The sequence below is a fragment of the Phoxinus phoxinus genome (genome assembly GCF_949152265.1).
Source record: "Phoxinus phoxinus genome assembly, chromosome: 1".
In the NCBI taxonomy this organism is placed as follows: domain Eukaryota; kingdom Metazoa; phylum Chordata; class Actinopteri; order Cypriniformes; family Leuciscidae; genus Phoxinus; species Phoxinus phoxinus.
Window position 1 is genome coordinate 12,836,438 of NC_136876.1, and position 11,921 is coordinate 12,848,358.

At 37.8% G+C, this 11,921-nt stretch overlaps 1 protein-coding gene across 1 annotated transcript; it reads right to left on the reverse strand.

Annotated features, from left to right (window-relative positions):
- Positions 1 to 1,197: 1,197 nt before the first annotated feature.
- Positions 1,198 to 8,091, reverse strand: LOC307001291 (nuclear factor 7, ovary-like). Its single transcript, XM_079617594.1, has 6 exons — positions 7,678 to 8,091; positions 7,453 to 7,548; positions 5,455 to 5,685; positions 5,143 to 5,165; positions 4,949 to 5,067; positions 1,198 to 1,807 (listed from the first exon to the last, which is right to left on the reverse strand). The coding sequence occupies exons 1-6, from the start codon at positions 8,074 to 8,076 to the stop codon at positions 1,272 to 1,274; spliced, it is 1,404 nt and encodes a 467-aa protein (XP_079473720.1). The 5' UTR covers positions 8,077 to 8,091; the 3' UTR covers positions 1,198 to 1,271.
- Positions 8,092 to 11,921: the final 3,830 nt, after the last annotated feature.

Here is an 11,921-nt window from a genome sequence, read left to right on the forward strand (position 1 = left end):
TTCTTTATGAACTTTTTGAAGCATTAAACTGGTAGTTGCGTTGCTGTCAATGGAGGGACAGAAAGCTCTCAGATTTCATCAAAAAGATCTTCATTTGAGTTCCGAAGATGAAAGTCTTACGGGTTTGCAACGAAATTAGGGTGAGTAATTAATAACAGAAATTGTATTGTTGGGTGAACTAACCCTTTTAACTTTACAATATAGCGGTGAGCAGGGCACAACTTAAGGGGCTCGTTGTAAGTTAACACACTTGTTTTAAATATTTCCACACATGCCAGCATGACGAAACTTAGTGTATTTACTAGTTATCGTATCAACACTATAAGAAAAAAATTGCGCCAAAATTCTGAAATCTTTGGAAGATGTCACAGAGCATTTGTTTTAGTAAAAGTAAATGTCTTACTCATGTTCATTTTTCATGTCCTTTTTTTTGTGTTTAGGGTATTTAAAATTAGACAAATCTGATATTATTAATATATATGATTATTGATATATCTGATATTTAAACTTATATCTGTTATTTAACAATTGAGAGTTGTTTAATGGTGATATAACCAGCAGAAGACATTTGCTGGGTTAACCCCAGTTGTGCAGGTGGGGCATATTGTCACACTGAGTTACCATGATGAAGTTTCCTTGGCCTTTGGGATTAAAATAGCCCCACATCATCACACACCCTTCACCATACCTAGAGATTGGCATGGGGTACTTTCCATACGATCATATCTCAATGCAAATCAAACCAGCTATTAGGCGAACTGAAATAAAACCATGCCAATCTCTAGGTGTGGTGAAGGGTATGTGATAATGTGGGGATATTTTAATCCCAAAGGCCAAGGGAACTTTATCAGGAAGCATTGTTATTTCATTTCATATATGGGAATTTAACATAGGGGTGTCCTGACTTATGCACCCTGTATTTTAAGGAAGAACATTTATTTATTTACGATACATTATTCATTCACAAAGAAAATCGGCGTCCTTAAAGGTTGGAATTTTCCTCATTTTACGAATTAAGGCAATCAATCGATCAATTTCCAAAAGATGATTTTTTTTATTCCTATTTTTTGTCAACTTTAGCATGGGTGTGTTCACCTACACTGTATATATCCAGCAAAGTAAATATAAATGTGTATGTAAATATATATATATATATATATATATATATATATATACAAATAAATGTGTTGCGTTTTGTTTTACATATTTCAAATGATCAAAGACTAAATATTTACGATTTATTTAAGTTATATATTTATTCATTATCAGAATCAGATAGAGCAGTGGTTTTCTGTTTCTGATAAAACCAGTTTAACTGGTAAAATCCTTATAGAGTTAATTTCATCAAGATTTAAGAAGAACGGATAGACTGTGTCAGTGAAGGTAGTTGTGAATGTGTGTAGATGTGTGTTAGTTACAGGATCAGAGAATGACACCGTTCCTTTGTCATAGTCCAGATCAACTCTAACCCTCTCAAGATACTGTTCAACATCCAAACCAAACCGCTCAACCAGTCCAATCTCATCGTACTGCACACTCCAGACATCAGTGTTAAAGAAACCACGTCCCTTCCTCTGGTTTGATGCTGTAGTTACTCCAAGACTCCAGCATTGACTCTCTTTGAGCTCCACATCCCAGCTGTGTGTTCCTGAGTTAAAACCCTCTGAACCCAGAACACACTCGTGATAGTCAAATCTCTCTGGATTATCAGGAAGAGGTTGACTGGTCAAGCTGTTTCTCACACTGGTCAGATCATCAGACAGGACGAAACGTGGATGAGCCGTGTTTGGATCCAGAATCACAGGAGCTGATGAGACACAAACAGGTGCTTTTATTCTGATGTTCATATAATGATCAAGAGTGAATGAGCACAGATTATTATGATTTATGAACAGTATTGATAAAAGACATCAGAGATCTTTAAATCTATCAATCTTCCGCAGGGTGGGAAATTAGCACCCGCCACCCGCCGAGGGCGGGTACTTTTTCAAAGTGGCGGGTCACTTTGCCGTGTATACCAGCCACAGTGGCGGGTGGATTATAATAATGCTGCGTTCGCACCAAAAGCGCGCGTAAACGCGTCTTTACATTGACTTAACATCTAATGTATTAAGTAGTAACCAATAAACACATGCTGCGAGTGATTTCATTGTACGGATTGGACAGCCTTTGTCAAAGAATGCGGTTGCTAAGTAACAATAATACACTTTTGTCGAGTAACTCTTTTGATTGGTTTTCAGCGCTGTGTGTCACGGCGCTGAAGAGACCGTTATACTGTATAACTTATACACATAGCTAAGCTGAGAATTAAAAAAAAAGCGGAGTCAGCAGTTATAAATGAACAACTACAAACTGAGGGCGAAGTAACGTTAAAGAAAACGAAAAGGTACTTTTCTAACAAGTGGCGCATTGATGACCAAGGGAAACCGAGGGAATGGTTAACGTTATTCTACCTTCCCGACGACCAGTCTATGCACTGCACTAGGTTCGTCTGAAAAGGGAAAGTGTCGGTTTAATCCGCTGTGGCCACAAATGCCAGAATTCAATCATTTAAACCCCAAATCGGAGCTTTTCTGTTAAAATAACATGTTTTCTACACGGTCTTTTCAATAGTATCTGGCAACCATGCGCGCGCGCGCTCTCTACACTGCTGAAGCGCGGATGATCTGAAAACACAGACAAGCTGGAGTTCAGCGATCTTTATTTGAGATTTTCTACTTAAATTAAAGTGTCATTCAGTCGGTCTGTGTTCTGTCACGAGCCGCTTGCGCTGTTTGTGCGACTAAATCTGCGATCAAAAGGCAGGCTGATATCCAGCAGTGTTTTTAATGTTGATCATATATGAGCAAGAATGCAATGTTTCCCGAATATCCACACGATTTCAAATGTGACATTGATTGTATACAACAGTAAAAAAAAAAAAAGGGTAACATTTAAGTGATGTACTGCATTTAAAACAGTATAGTCAGGCTTATTGCTCTATTTTGCAACGAAATCTGTGGCTTTGAACGAATCGTGAGATTCAATGAATGAATGACTCGATGACCGCCACCTACTGGCTATTTTAATATATTTTTATTAATATTAAACGTTTTTTAACATTCCATATTTATTGAACGTTGTTTTATTTAAAGCATTATTTATTTTTAAAAGGTATTATAAAGGTTAAAAATTAAATGGAAAAATGTATTAAAGGGGGCGAATATTGTCCCTTAATGGAAAAGGTGTGACTGCAGTCTAAGTGGAAGAGAGGGGGGTACCAGGGGGTACGGCACTCTAAAAAATTGGAGAACCACGGAACTTAGGAAAAGGGATATGTAGAATTGCACAAGTGCTACTGCAATGTAAATAATTTATCATAGGCTTAATTGAATGGCCTAGAGAGAATAATTATGACATTTTCTGTCTAAAGACTACATATAAAATAGCTACCTAAAGTAACTGCAGTTTACTAAAAGTAATGACTAAAAGTTTGCATTCATAAGCATTTTCGTCTGAGATGAAGACTTAGACTGAATCAAAAATGGTTGCCAAAATGAACACTGGCCTACACACACCAAGCGCACTACAACGCTGTTGCGTATGTATTAAATATGACTGATCAATTAAATAAAATGTTTTATTTAATTCAAGTAGCCTACATAATTATTTTCCAGGGTTTAAAATGTATACAGATTTGATATTTTCCCCTCATACTTATGTTGGAATGGGTACGAAGTTGGCATTGTATTTCATTTGAAATGGTATTAAAAAGGTCTTAAAAAGCCTTGAATTTAAGCTGAAGGATCCTGGGGGTACCCTGAAATAAAAAAAAACGTATTGAAGCAATTTCTTTCTTGCAATTTGAATTCCGGAAAAAGTGGCTGGTAAAAAATATAAGTGGCTGGTAAAATTGGGCATCCACCAGCCACTGTGGCTGGTGGACAAAAAAGTTAATTTCCCACCCTGATCTTCCGTCTAGCGTAATTTCCAGTGAGTGTGTGTAACCAAAACAGCAGAAGTTATCCACACATTGGAAACATGTATTCAGATCAAAAAATGGCTGATGCATCTGCTCTCTGGTCTGTTTTTAACTCTTTCCTCACCAGTGTTATTTTGAAAAAAAGTTGCCAGCCACCGCCAGCGTTTTTGATAATTTTCACTCAAATTTCATGGCCCCCAGAATATTTTGTTTGTATGAATATCTGAGCATGCGATATCAAAAGAAAGAACAGACCCTCTGCTTTTCAACGAACAAAAATATTTTTTATTCTAGCTTCATGATTTTTTTTTAAATCAACACGTGAATGTAAGTTTCATTTAAAAAAAAGCAACATTTTAAGCAAAAAAGCTGAGAAAATCCTGTTTTTGTCAAATACGTCTGGATCCGAATCAGAACGATGATCAAAACACAGATGGAGTAGATCGAGTCCATCAACACCACTAAAGCTTCACAGTCCTATATCGTCCTGGGTTGACATTTCAATCGGTAACATTAGGCAGTTTTGATTTATATGCGGTTTAAATGTTGATGATCATCTTGTTTCTGCTTCTTCTCCTGTGTTTTGATCAGGAGATTCAGTGCTCGTTCAGTAGATGTGTAATAGCGCCCCCTACTGTATAACAGTGAAAACATGGAAAGCCGGAAAATTCCATGTTTTGTGGGGAAGAGCTAATACACTTTGAACTTTTTTACACGCAAAAGTAAAAATGAAAGATATATTCTTGATAGACCCTTTTTTGGTTCTGATTTTTTTTTTTCAATGAGCAATAACTTCCACGCACCTGAGAATACGGTTTTGTTTTTTGAGCAGGTACAACTTCTTTTGAATTTCCAGTGTGTGTGTGTGTGTGTGTGTGTGTGTAACAGATACTATAATAATAATAATAATAATCTAGTGCTTTTGTGTCATGAAAAACCCATGCATGATTTCCAGTGTGTAACATCACAGATCTTCTCCAGACTCACTGTGTTGGACGATGTCCTGCATCTTCTTCCAGACTCTGAACGGCAGGTTGCCCAAGTATCGTGACACATGAATCAAAGCTCCAGAAGCCATCTGTGGATCCGGCTGTGAGATCTGGACTCTGGAAGAACATTCAGGAGTCAGAACTCCAGTGGACCAGAACCAGAGAGACCAGAGACACCAGCAGATCACTCACCTTTCCATTGAGACTGAAAACTCCTGCAGAACAAACACACCATTATCATCAAGAACTCAATCCATCAATCAATCAATCAATCAATCAATCAATCAATCAATCAATCAATCAATCAATCAATCAGTCAATCAATCAATCAATCAATCAATCAATCAATCAATCAATCAATCAATCAATCAGTCAGTCAGTCAATCAATCAATCAATCAATCAGTCAATCAATCAATCAATCAATCAATCAATCAATCAATCAATCAACAACTCAATCAATCAATCAATCAACAACTCAATCAATCAATGATGTGAAATCAGACCTTCAGAAAGCAGACGTCATTGGCTGTCATCATCTCCTGCATGTCTGTGATTGTGTGTAAAAGATTTGAGATGTGTGTGTTCATCTCCTCCAGCTTCTCCTTCATCATCTGGTTCTTCTGCTCCTCTTCCTCCCTCAGTGCAGTGATTGTAGCTTCTTCTTCATCTCTGAGGAACTGATGAAGCTTCTCAAACTGCTGTTTAATCTGACGCTCCGTACGCTCAGCTTGAGACTGAAATCACATCACAAGTACTGGTAATGTAGAAGATGTTCTCTGTCTGTTGGATAAAACTATCATTATACTATTATTATCAGTGTTGAAAACAGTTATTTACGTTTAGGATTGTTTGATAAATGGAAAGTTCAAAAGAACAGCATTTATCTGAAATAGAAATCTGTTGTAACATTAAACAGTTCAAAAGTTTTGGGTCAGTAAGAATTTTTATTTTATTTTTGGGGGGAAATAAATAAAATAAATCAATACTTTTATTCATCAAGAATGAAAAATTGATCAAAAGTTACAGTAAATATATTTATAATGTTACAAAAGATTCTATTTCAAATAAATGCTGTTATTTCGAACTTTCTATTCATCAAAGAATAGACTGGAGTAATGATGCTGAAAATTCAGCTTTGGTCACAGGAATACATTACATTTTAAAATATATTTAAATAGAAAACAGGTTACTTTAAATCGTCATAATAATTAACAATATTACAGTTTTTGTTGTTGTTGTATTTTTAATCAAATAAATGCAGCCTTGGTGAGCAGAAGAGACTTCTTTTAAAAACAATAAAAATCTTATACCGATCCAAAACTTTTGAACGGCAGTGCATATATACATATAAATACATTTAGACCAACTTCGTGATTGCTATCAGGATGTGAAGAGACTTTCAACCAGCATATCAATTTTTTTTATGGATATCACCTACCCTACCTTTAATTTGATCCTGTGTTTATGATCATTACAATAAAGTGGTTTTAAATTTGCATAACAGTAGATGTGTTTCCATTACCCTTCAAATTGCGCAAATTGAAAATATGCCAACAATGGAAATATGGCAATTTCGCAAAAACTTCCATATATCGCAAAAAAAAATTTTATTTGCATCAGGCAATTTGAAAACTTTGATCAGTGTTCCATTTGCTTGGGATCTTGGACCTTGTGTATTCATATTCAAATGTTTGATCTAGCCAAGTCAGAACTGTGACAAATGAAAACATTTGTTAAAACGATGGCAAGCTAGAATATAAGAGAATTGGCTAATTTTAAAGTTAGTCAAACTATAGTGTTATTTAAGTATAAACATTCATAATTATTTTTAGATGGATATTTCACAATAGTAAAGCAGCTGCCGAGATTTATCTTTGAAAGATGTGACATCACCTGATGCACAGACATCAATACTCGACATATACAAAACACAACATGGTGACACTCAAACTCTGAAGATTATAATAAACAAACAACACAAACTGCTAAAGTGAAACTAAAATAAGTTCAGCAACACAGATAAAACCAACAAGAATCAAGCAACTCCACAGCTTAATCTATTCATGCCGCACTGCATGCTGGGTATCTTCATAATATGCACTGTAGAAACACGATATGATATTCCAAGAGTGCAGTTCGATACGAGAGACGTCCTACTGGGGAATTACTGGGAAAGTCGTGCAATTATTAACCTGGACTATACTGTAATTTCACACACATTTTAACAGTGTACATACAAGAGTCATTCATATTTTTTTCCAGAATAGAAAGATTTATACTGGCATATTATATTAGAAACATCCTACATGCATATTTCTAATGGACAATTTCATAAATTCAATGAGCAAACTATGGTATAAATAACCTTATGTCTATATACGCCTACTAAATAAATACATGCATGCAACATTTTTGTGTTTTAGTCAATAAAGGAACATGTAATTGTCAGACAAATCAGTTCAGCTGTTATAATCAAACTTGTCAAAAGAATCGATCCTCACCTTGATGTGTTGAACTGTTTTCTCAAAATCCCCTTTAATGTTTTCTTTGTGTTGTAGTTTCTCTTGTAAGGACTTCAGTGCTGTATTGAGCTCCTCCTGGAATTTAAAGTGAAACTCTATGAGACACTAGAGATATCTGTGATATGTTCAATACTGTAATAGATAAAACTTGCAAAATTTGTACAGGGTTTATGACCAGTTTTTATCCTCAGATATAAGCCTTGCCTTATATGATGGAACAACTTCACCGATGGGTCTGAGTGTGTGATTGACGTGTGTCTGTGAATCTCTGCACACTAAACACACAGGCTGTTTGTCCTCCAGACAGAAGAGTTTGAGTTTCTCACTGTGTAAACTGCAGATCTCCTCAGATCCTGATGAACGACTCTCATTTCTCTCCTTCAGGAACGACTTACACAAGTTCTTTAATGCAAGATTATATGAAGGCTGATGTCTTGACAAACTCCTGCACACAGGACACTCCTGAGTTTTCCTAGTTCTCCAGAACTGTTGAAGACACTCTTCACAGAAACTGTGACTACATGACAGAAGAACAGGAGCCTTGAAGATTTCACAGCACACTGGACAAGTAAGTTCTTCTGCAGATACATTTACTGAAGCCATTTTCCCAGTTTGAGCTCCAGCAATTGTTCATAAGCCACTTCCTGGTATGTGTTGTAAGAGGGTGGAGTTTCTGATCACATGGGTGTGTTGAAACAAGTCAGGTGACACTTTCAGGATATCTTCAGGTGTGAACAAAAGGCATTCAAAACATACTTGAACTGAAACTCTCTCAAATATAAGGCTACTTTAGATCACACACAAAAGAACAATGGGAGCACACAGATATTCATAATAAACCAAATAAGACACTTTATTTGTGAGTGTTTTATTTATACACTTATTTGTTGAGTGTGTTTGACTTTCTCCAGGGTCTGACATGAAGAAATCTTTGTCAAGATGATTTCTTCACATGCATAAGCTCCAGTAATAACGCGCGAGCAGCACTTTATAGCGTCAAACCTGTTTCTGTCTCTCCATCTGTTCTTCATCATCCTGCGTGTCAACAGAAATAAGAGCATGAAACAGTCTGCAGTGAGCATATGCCTGTAAATCACTGTAGGATCTGACGCATCTCATTTCACTCAGTTTTCTCACCTTGATGTGTTGAACTGTTTTCTAAAACTCTCCTTTATTTTAAATTTTTTTTGTGTGTTTAAGTTTCTCGGACTTCAGTGATGTTTTAAACTCTTTCTGAAAGTGAAAATCTTTCCAAAAATACAAAAAAAAAATTATTTTATTTTTTACATACAAACATTACAGTTATGTAATAGTTTTTTTTATTTCTCAAAGTATCTGCTTTTTATGGCTATGATTAAGGGCAGTGGCCCAGTGGGAAGCACTTCACAGCAGTCCCAGCTTAACAAGGTCTTTCCCTCAGATCTGGTTTCCCTCACGATCAAAAGATGTGCGAGTTGCAGATGCTAAATTATCCGTAAACTCTGAATGTGTGTTTTAATGTCTATGGATGGATCCATGGCTGAGATTTTTTTGTTGTTGCCTTTTTTCATGGCTGAGATTTGGACCAGTTATGGCTCATGTGTGGCTCATGTCTGTATCTGTCCAGATCTGGCCCACTTCAAGGGCCGTCATTGTTTGCTATATGTGGGCCAGAGGAAAATGGATGTGTGACCCGGAGCTGGGCCAGACAACAAATGCTACGTATAGCATAATGCTATGCTGTGTTTCACTTTCTGAGAGTGCACACATGATCCTGAACAAACATCACATTGTGACATTGATTCACTGTATATAAAAAAGGTATTTTTACAGTAGTTTTACTGTTTATTTTATAGATTTGTTTAAAGAACGTGTTTAAATTATTAAAATTAAAAATTATGAAAAAATATTTTTCATGCCAGGCCAGTAGTCGGCAATGTCACTTTTTAAAGAAACACTACGTGGCTATTGACTGAACACGTAACACGTACGTGCATGACATCACCGCTTTAACACATTTGCGTATTTGAAGTTTACACGATAATGGTATCGTTTTCAAAAACATGCACTTTGAAACCCATTTTCAAAAGTTTGCGAGACCAAATGAACACACAAAAAGTTTTCCATTTTGAGTCTGACCAGGGGTGTGAACCTACGACATAAATCGTGAGGGTATACTGGTGGAAATAGAGACTGAGGACTGATGGCTGACGGACTTCTGTACGGAGGTATCGTCTCCCACACTATCCCACACTATTTCTCATTATACATTGCTGTTTTTAGACAGCACTATGGACTACCATTGGTCTCCATCTGAGTCTGTCTCCAACCTTCTCAGCCGGTCCTCCAGCCCCTCCGGTGCTGGAAGTTTGCAGCCCTTCACCATCTCCTGTGAGGAGCTCCACCATCTCCACGGCCAAGCTGTGATGTCGAGCCTCAGGTCGAGCAACCTCCATCAGCGTCTGAGCGAGTGGATCCAGTGGCTCTGCCTCCGGCCTCTGATCACCTCGCTCCATCTCCGCCCGTCGACCTGTCGACCAGACACCCTTGGCATTTTGACGGGTTCCCTCGTCCCACCAGCTCCCCCTTGGTCAGTCGTCACACCACCTCCGCCATGGACTTGCGGATCTTCCACTGCACTTCGTTCCTCCACCCCTACGGCTGCAGCTGCTCCTCCTTCCCTTTTGGGCACTTCGGTCCTCCATCACACAGGCATCGCCTCAGTCCTCAGGCAATCTGGCTGCACCTCAGACTCTCATCACCGCAGCATCGTCTAGGCCTCCTGTGCCAGAGATGCCACTCGTCTCCATCGGCCCTGGGATCCAACGCCTCCACCATTAACGTATGTTGCAGTTAGTGTCACCTTTTTGGACTTTTAGTTTGTTTGTCTTCAGTCCTTTGTTCTATTTCCCGCCACTCATCAGTCACCGTGGACACTAATCCTCCACCACAGCTATTCATCATTTAGTTTGTTCTCTGTGTATTTAGTTCCTCTGATTTCAGTCTTCAGTTGTCTGTCTATGTTCGTGTTTGTGTGTTAACCTTTGTTTCACGCTCTGTAACACTTTCTGTCAGTTCCTGAGTTTATTGTATTATTAAAAATCACTTAGTATTGGATCCCGTGTACCTTCGTCTTCATCTGTCTTCATCTTTTAACACCCACTGTAAGGCCCGCCCAGGCGGCCCAACCAAAGTTTCCAATATGCAGGTTAAGGTTTACTGTGCGTTTTGTCTTTTTTTAAAAAAGTGTGGCAAAGTAATTTAATTATCAAATGCCCTGGAATAAAGAGTAAAAGATGGATACCTGACATCAGAAAAAAATACATAATGCTGGGCTGATCTGACGACAAATCGATCTGAGCCTCCTGCAACATCTCTTTAAATACTCAGACCAAGCGCCATGGCGGATTCGCTTTTTACATGGTGGAATTTGTAAGCGGAAAGACTGACTGCGTCTCTAGAGCGCAAACGGATCTGAGCGAGGTTAAAGCTCAAGCAGACCATTTACGGGACAAGATTCCACCTCATCTTTATGTATACAATATTAATCCAATTTGTTACTTTTATTTTTAATATTTGGCATGTTTGTGTGTGCTGCTGGTGCTGTGTGTGTAATAAGCAGAGTGTACGCACGCTGTGGACCCGCCTATAGACGCACATTATTAACGCGCTCTTTAAATAACAAAAATAAATATTGCACATTGACTTTAGACCAGGTTTCAGTTGGTCAATGGCTCAGTCTATTCCAGTCTATTGCCTCAAAATAGCAACGCGCCAACAATGCGCCTCAACACACCTCATTTTCAGACCAGCAGCCCATGGGCGCACAATGGGCGTCGGGCTGAAACTAGCAAAACACACTTGTGTCGCGCCTAGTGCTGCATTGCGCTGAGTGTATGATAGGGCTCTATGTAGTATGTAGTCATGTTCTTGAATGCAATCCAACCTAAACATTATGACTCAATATCTTTATAACCGACTACTCAAAAAATTGTGTTAGAATAACTTTCCTGGATTAAACTTGAGATAACTCAAATATCCATGTTGTCATTTAATACTTCACATTTTAATTTCAAATTAAGATGTGTTGCCTTGCAGTCTGAAGTCTTTCCTACTGTAATATCTGGAGCTGCAATTCTACAGTCTCACCACCAGAGGACAGTACGCAGATTTGGCTTACATAAAAAAATTACACTATATTTAAGATTTCCTCATCTGCAATGTAAAAATGTTTTTGATTACATTGAAAACATACAGGTAGAGGTGGGATTTAAGTAAAATGGTATACAAAAATAAACAGATCTATGGCACTCAATGCTTTTTGCTGGTGTAACTTGAGTAATAATTACTTGAGAATTATGAGGAGGGAAAGACTGTGATAAATGCACTGTTGATAATGTGTTACCACGACATGTCCTCGCGTGTTTCTGCTAAATGAAGAAACTGAAACTGCAGATGATTTGATGATA

What these genes read in the sequence shown, in the direction of transcription:
- LOC307001291 (XM_079617594.1), bottom strand. Translation starts at nt 8,076, where the DNA reads ATGGCTTCAGTAAATGTATCTGCAGAAGAACTTACTTGTCCAGTGTGC. An exon ending in AAACAGTTCAACACATCAAG is followed by an intron (nt 5,686 to 7,452) that starts GTGAGGATCGAT and finishes ATGTGATTTCAG; the next exon opens with TCTCAAGCTGAGCGTACGGA. An exon ending in TTTTCAGTCTCAATGGAAAG is followed by an intron (nt 5,068 to 5,142) that starts GTGAGTGATCTG and finishes ATGTTCTTCCAG; the next exon opens with AGTCCAGATCTCACAGCCGG.